This window comes from Lactuca virosa, chromosome 8, assembly GCF_052849685.1.
Source record: "Lactuca virosa cultivar CGN04683 chromosome 8, Lactuca_virosa_CGN04683_v6, whole genome shotgun sequence".
Classification (NCBI taxonomy): Eukaryota; Viridiplantae; Streptophyta; class Magnoliopsida; order Asterales; family Asteraceae; genus Lactuca; species Lactuca virosa.
In genome coordinates this window covers 113,984,259-113,991,789 of record NC_136433.1, presented here as the reverse complement: position 1 = coordinate 113,991,789, position 7,531 = coordinate 113,984,259, and the positions used below count along the sequence as shown (strand labels likewise).

At 38.0% G+C, this 7,531-nt stretch overlaps 2 protein-coding genes across 2 annotated transcripts; one reads left to right on the top strand and one right to left on the bottom strand.

Annotated features, from left to right (window-relative positions):
* Positions 1 to 1,460: 1,460 nt before the first annotated feature.
* On the top strand, positions 1,461 to 2,471 carry LOC145130735 (uncharacterized). Its single transcript, XM_079065507.1, has one exon. It carries the CDS (start codon positions 1,461 to 1,463, stop codon positions 2,469 to 2,471), a length of 1,011 nt encoding a protein of 336 aa, XP_078921633.1.
* Positions 2,472 to 3,026: 555 nt separating this feature from the next.
* On the bottom strand, positions 3,027 to 3,895 carry LOC145132873 (putative glutathione S-transferase). The gene is made up of 2 exons (XM_079067822.1): positions 3,537 to 3,895; positions 3,027 to 3,430 (listed from the first exon to the last, which is right to left on the bottom strand). The coding sequence occupies exons 1-2, from the start codon at positions 3,846 to 3,848 to the stop codon at positions 3,083 to 3,085; spliced, it is 660 nt and encodes a 219-aa protein (XP_078923948.1). The 5' UTR covers positions 3,849 to 3,895; the 3' UTR covers positions 3,027 to 3,082.
* Positions 3,896 to 7,531: the final 3,636 nt, after the last annotated feature.

Genomic DNA, 7,531 nt, shown 5'->3' with positions numbered 1-7,531 from the left:
GTGAATATAAAATCTGAAACTACATCAACTACCATTTAACTTTCCCTCTTTTAAAATTATACAGCTAAAAGAATAATTACATCTATGTCAATATGAAATTTGAATACTTAGCATTTCCATATTTCAGAATCTGAAGTTTGACTCTATTTATAAACAGCGGAATATTGCTATTTTGGGTGATAAATAGACCTTTTAGTTGAGAACAATTTCATGATCCTTTCATTAGATTACTTTCATTTCTACTTGAAAAAAAAAAACAGGTATTTAGTTGTTTGACCATAAAGATCAGTCAAAATTCAATACCCATTATAATCCACAAAACATTGAAGCATTTTAATACTGTAAATTTGATTAAATGCATCTTCCTTTACATTACAGTGGTTTGAAATGAACTGGAAAGGTCAATAAATTATCTGTAAAAGGTGGTTGCCAAAACTTGGATTCCGAATCAAAGTTCTTGTGTGTTTTGTCCATGGCTATGGTGATAATTGCACATTTTTTCTTTGAAGCTTTATGATGACACCCCATCACGTATCTCTTATATAAATATCACATTCGATTCTTTAGAGAATATTAACCCATTTTGATCAGCCATTGCAAAAAAAATTGGTGCTTCTTGTTATGGTGTTTATGCCATTGATCATCCTGGTTGTTTTGGCCTCCCTGAAGGTCTACATGACTATATCTCCAACTTTAGTGATATAGTTGAAAATGTAATTGAACAACAGACAAAAATATATAAACCAATGCTTAATTATATTTAATTTCCTTTATAGTATAAAAGAAGAAACTTTTGGAACAAAATCCATCCACACATACATATTGCGGTTAGCTTTTTAATTTATATATTCATGTTAATGTAAAATAAGTCAGTCAAAGTTAATAATACATGCATATGCATGTTTAAATAATACTAACAAATAATGATGTGGTCGTCCCGTATTTTATATATGACCTCAGCATTCAAATATTAATTAATCGTTCTATATTATATTCTGATATTAAACAAATAATTAATCTTTCTTGTGATTTCTTCATTTAATTTTTGTCCAATTAATTTACTCTATAAGATCGAATGTATCAACCCACATAACGGAATCAAGCAAAACAATCAACAACACATGTATGTACTAGCTCATCTTCCCCGACGATATCTCCAAGATAAGGCTACCAGGAGTGGAGGGACCTCCACGCGTGAAATGCTTACGTGGAGGCTCTCTCCACGCGTGAACACCGCCCCTGGATTCAGTGGATTGGTGGTGGTGTGGCTCCCAGGACGGACGAAGACGCGTACATTCATTGGTCCTTTAATTTTGACCGTTGGCAGGGTTATTAAATAAAAAAAAACTTTTTTCCTTTAATTTCCTTTCTCTATCTATATATACATCCACTTATACACAATTTTTTTAAAACAATCATACAAATTCTCTCAAATCAAACATACAAATTCAACAAAAAAAATGGATAGCGGTTCTGATGACGATTTGGTGTTGCACACACTATTGTCTGCGGCACAAGACGTGATTCGTCAGAGAGGCGAAACTTCACACCGCGAAAAGAAGCATAGAAAATATATCAATCGGGATCGAGAGGCGGCACATGAACTTTTGGTACGTGATTATTTTGCCCCTGATAGTCTTTATGACCTGGCGAAATTCGAAGACCGTTTTCGTATTAGTAGAAATTTATTTTTATGTATAGCTTCAGATTTGGAACGTAATTATGAGTTTTTCCAATTACGATGGGATGCTAGAGGTAAACGTGGGGTCCCGACTGTTATACTGGAGGCGGTTGTTTCAAACGACCTATGGTTTTGGCATGCATTCTTTGGTATGGCGGGGTCAAACAATGACCTGAATGTGCTTCACGCGTCTCCGTTATTTAACGATATTTTGCAGGGTAAAGCACCAGATATGTCATACGTTGTGAATGGAAATGAATACAAGTATGGATATTACCTAGGTGATGGGATATATCCAGAGTATGCTACATTTGTTAAGTCTTTTTCGTTTCCAGCCGATGAGAAACGCAAATTGTTCAAGTTAGCACAGGAATCTGCACGGAAGGACGTTGAAAGAGCGTTTGGAGTCCTAAAACAAAGGTGGCACATAATCAAGCATCCAGCACGAACATGGGATAGGGCAAAACTAACGACGGTGTTGACTGTCTGTGTGATTTTACATAACATGATAATAGAAGAAGAGGGCAGAACTATTTGTTCATATACCGGGAACGATGTACTTAACCCACCTGTAGTAATACAAGTTGGCAGCCCGGCATACTTCTCTAGGGTTTTGGAAATACAAAATCGTGAAACACATCACAATCTACGGCACGATTTGACCGAGCACATATGGGGGAGACAACTCCAATGGGGAAATGACGATGGAGACGAAGAGGATGAGGGCGATGATTACGACGAGAATGCAGACGGTGACGACGAGGCGGATGAGGATGATGACGACGAGTAGTATTTTTCTACGGTTTTTATGTTTTACTTTTTTTTTTTTAAATTAAGTAGTGTAGTATTTGATTTGTTAGGTTTTATGTGTGTTTTAGTAATTTTAGGTTTTAAATTTCTATGTTTTTAATTAATGAAATGTTTTTTTCTTTTTGTGTTTTCAAAAAATTTATTTATCTTATAAATTATGTTTTTTATTTCATATAGTGTTACAAAAAATAAAAAAAGTTACCTATTTTATAAATTATGTTATTTATTTAACATAATGTTAAAAAAATAAAAAATAATAAAAAAGTGAATGTTGTTAGGGGTGACCATTTCTTATGTGGAGTGGGTTGGTGGTGAAGGTGACGTGGCGTAGATGCGGCACCACTTTTCCGGTGAGTTGGTGATGACCACTCCATATAGCCTAATGGTTTTATATTGCATACGTACCAAAATGTAGGAAAGCGGTAACATCGGAACTCTCACAAACTACATAATACAAAAATACGTAAGCATATAAGAGCTGCTTATTACAACAACGATAGATGGATGTAACGGAAACTTCAACTTCAATAACAACACATGCATCATGCATACCTCCTAACAAAACAAAACGATCTTGCAAGTTTATAAACTTCACATACCATTAGCCTTTCCGAAAAACTTCATGTAAAATGCAAGCATCTGTTCACGTGGTGGCAAGGTATTCTTCACAACTTCACTGTGAACGAAATCATCAGCCCATTTGGTTAGTTTTGGAAACTTGTCTTCAGTGAAGAACTTTATCCCAGCTGCTTCTTCCCTTATTGCATGCCAATAAGCTATGAAATCAGCTGCAATATCAACCAGACCAATGTTGTCGCCTCCAAAGAACTTGGTACCTTTGACTTTGAGTTGGTTTTCTAGTATTTGAAGTTGCTCACAAGCTTCTGCGATAGCCTTCTCATCCCCATTGCTGCCAACAGCCTTAATCACAGGGATACACTGCACAAAATTAACCATACAATGTAAAATCAGTTCCGATTCCATAAAGTAAACTTTACAATACATATATTCAGTTTTGTTATTAATACATGTACATAAATATTACCTTTTCATCAATGAATCTCGCCAAAAATCGAGCAATAGCCCTCTCATAAGGATCCTGAGGCAAAATCGGCACTCCTTTCCAGACATCGTCGATGTACTCAACGATCACAAGAGACTCCGAGATCGGTTTTCCATTATGTAGCAACACCGGTACTTTCTTGAAAACGGGATTGTACTTCAAAAGGTCGGCACTTTTGTTGCTGAGATCTTCTTCAAGATTTTCGTATTTGATTCCCTTGATATTCAAAGCGATTTTCGCTCTGGAAACGTATGCACTTAAGACAGTGCCATACAACTTCACTGCATCCGCCATTTTTCTGATTGGAGCAGCTAGCAACACCTAATTTCTTGTTTGATTTGGAGATGGTAGGCTTTTAAAATGTTTAGGAGAATGGTTGATATAAATACTAGGCGGAGTAGTTGGTCGTTCAATATGGTAAAAGAGCAATTACTATGATTACACTGTAGAGACTTGTACAATATGAAAGATAAGTTGTAAGTTGCATGCGCTGATCCTATCAACAAATCAAATGGAGTGTTAACCTAGAGTCTTGTGCCTATCTCGAGTAAACAAAATGTTGTTGAGAATCGAAATGACAAAGTAAGGCCGAAGGGTGTGGCATCGGCCTGGGACCGCGGTTTGTGCCACCTGGACCGCGCACACCGCCCCCAGGCTGCGGTCTTATGCGGTTTTGGCCGCACGCGGCTATAGTATACCGTGGTCTGTGATTGGTTGGTGGTATATTTGACCGTTGAATGTTTTTTTTTCTTTTGCCTTTCTTTCCTATATATACATACATATACACTTCATTTATTTTAATGTCATTTTTTAAAAAAAAAAAATTTATTATTATTATTATTATTTTTGTAATGCGATGTAATGTTTTTTGAATTTTTAATGTAATGTTTTTTTTAATTTTCAAGTAATGAAAAATTATGTTTTTTTTATTAAAAAATAAGTTTTAATTAAAATAGCTAAAAAAACAAAAAAAAAATAAAATAAAAGTGTGGCACCACTCCTTTGGTGTGGCAAGAAATCACACTTGTGTGGTAAAAAATGACGTGACGCTTATGTGGCGGGGGAGGGAGTGCGGTTTCGGTGACACCTCTCCCTCCAGCCTAATAAACCTAAAAGATAACAAGAAAGATAACAAAATCTGAAAGCTTTCAAGTTTCTTGAAGTTTGGAATTTTGTGAAAGATAACAAGAAATGGCAAAGTAGCAAAACATCAGACGAGCATATCGACAGTGGTTCAAAACGTAGCAGAACATCTGAGTCCGACCACACTACATCGATGCTCATGTTCAGTTTGATCTGAACGAAGAGGAACCGGTTCCAGTTTCACCACCTTCCCGACCAATGGGAAGAGACAATGCAAAAAGCAAAGGCAAAGGCAAAGCGTCAGATTCAGATGAGTTGAAAGAAATGGGGGCCGACATGAAGGGTATAAAAGACAGAATGGACAAGATTTTGCAACTTGCTTCTGAAAGAGAGCTTCAGAAACAAAGGGAGGGCGACATGTGAATACTAGCGATGGACACGTCGAACATGACCGGGGATGAGCTTCAAGTTGTTTTGGCGATGAAGGAGAAGTGAAAAAACGTTACGTAAATCGTGGCTAATTTCTAGTTTTTTTTTTCAAGTTTTTAATCGTTTGGTGTGTGTTTTTTTTAAGTTGTAGGTTTTATGTTTCTAATTTGCTTTTATAAATTTTTAGGTTTTTTTTTTAAGTTAAGTATTGTATGGTATTTGTATTTTTAATTAATGAAATATTACCTTTTTAAAATTATGTTTTTTTATTAAAAAGAAGTTTTATTAAATTAAAATAGTTAAAAAAAAACAAAACAAAAAAAGAAAACAAAAGTGTGGCACCACTCCCTTGGTGTGGCAAGAAACCACATTTGTGTGGTAAAAAATGACGTGGCGCTTATGTGGCGGGGAAGGGAGTGCGGTTTCGGTGGCACCACTCCCTCCAGCCTAATAGTAGGGTGTGTATGGGGCGGTTTGGTTCGGTTATTGGTTAAAACCGAACCATAACCATTATGATTGGTTAATGCATTTTGGTAACCATTGGGTATGGTTAATATTGGTTATGGTTAATGGTTTTTATCGGTTAACGGTTTTGGTTAATGTGTAACATCCGGATTTCCAGGCATGACAATTTGAGTAATTCTTTTGAGTTATGAGGAGGGACTCGACGAGTTGACGCCTAGACTCGTCGAGTAGGATCGCGATTTGCTGACTGGATTAATGAAGGGACTTGACGAGTCGATGGGTGGACTCGACGAGTCCGCGCTGTGGGCAGAAACCTTAAATATTTGGGCTTGTGCCCTATTTAAGGGTCCTTATAGCCCTCATTTGCGGCTACCAGTCCAGAGAAAGAAACCCTAGAGAGCTTGGGCGAGTTGTGAGTGAGAGCAAGCCATTTTAATCCTTTTTGGTGTTGTTTTGCAAAGAAGAAGGTGTTTCCAGCTAGAGGAGGTCAAGAGGATTGCTAATCTGTGGGTTTCAAGCTTGGATCTGCAGTATTGAGGTAGCAAATCGAACTCTCCTATGTTTTGGTTAAGATCTATGAATCTAGGGTTTTTTATACCCTTTTTATGGCTTGAATTGATGAGTTTATGGTTCATTTATGTGTTAGACTTCAGATCTGGACCCATAGAGGTCCAGAGAGCATTATCCATCTTGCTTTATGAAGTGTTATGGAAGGAATGAACTTAGGTTGCCATTGTTGAGGCTATTTCTTCAAAAGGAACCATATATGTGATGCATTAGTGTAAAGGTTTCACCTTTACGTGATTAGGGGGTATGGAAAGGTCAGATATATACGTTAGAGAAGCGGATCTGACCTCAGAAGGTCATTTGAGTGTCGCCATGGACGCTACTCGCCGAGTTCATAAGTGGACTCGACGAGTCGAGTCGGGGTTGCCCCGCGATTCGTGACAGGAGTAACTCGTCGAGTGAAGGGATGACTCGACGTGCCAAGTGAGGCTAGAAGGATTCAGAGGACCCGCATGGACTCGCCGAGTCGCCCATGTGCACTCGACGAGTCGGGTCAAAGTTTGACCGTTGACTTCAGTTGACCTTAGGGTTTTGGTCAAGCTGATTCAGGAGAGTTCAGGGAGGGGTAGGATGGCCTTCTACCCAATCTTTAGAGATGAGGCTATGAGAGGGTATTGATCAGGAATCTTATTCGTATGATAGGAGGAGGCTAGGTCGGGACGTCAAGCACAAGAGTTTATCCGACTTCGTACGAGGTGAGTCTTCTCACTATACTGTACCTAGAGTGGTACCTATGTGTGACCGGAAGGTCTTATATGCTATGAGAAGTATGTGATGTATGCTGTTACATGATATGGATGTGTTATGTATGTTATGAATGCTAAGGACCGGAAGGTCATTATGATATGGACCGGAAGGTCAAGATGATATGGACCGGAAGGTCATTACGGGTAGGACCGAAAGGTCTACCAGGGTTGTGGGACGGAAGTCCTCTAAGACACAGTGACCGGAAGGTCTTATAGTCTTGAGTGGCGTATGTGCATATGTGGTATTTTGGGGAACTCACTAAGCATTTATGCTTACAGTTGTTGTGTTATGTGTTTCAGGAACTAGCAAGGATCGCGGGAAGGCGCCGGCATGATCCGTACACACTCATGAAGTTTATGTCTTGAGATTCTGGGATATGTTTTGTTATGATAACATTGGATACATTATGTTTTGATAGTACCTTATGAATAAAAGGATGTTTTAAAAATGAAAAATTGTTTTGGAAATTTACGTTGTTACAAGTTGGTATCAAAGCCTTGGTTTGAGGGATTCGGATGCACCTTCGGGCGTATCTGAACTCAAACTGAGGATTTTAGAAAGTTTTTCATAAAAAGGAACAATTTTTCTAAAAGAGTAAAAGACTTTGAGGAAAGCAGAAAGGAGCAGTGTGTACGATCAGCCAGCGCCCGAACGGTGATTTCCCAAAATACCCTTACATTGTGTAT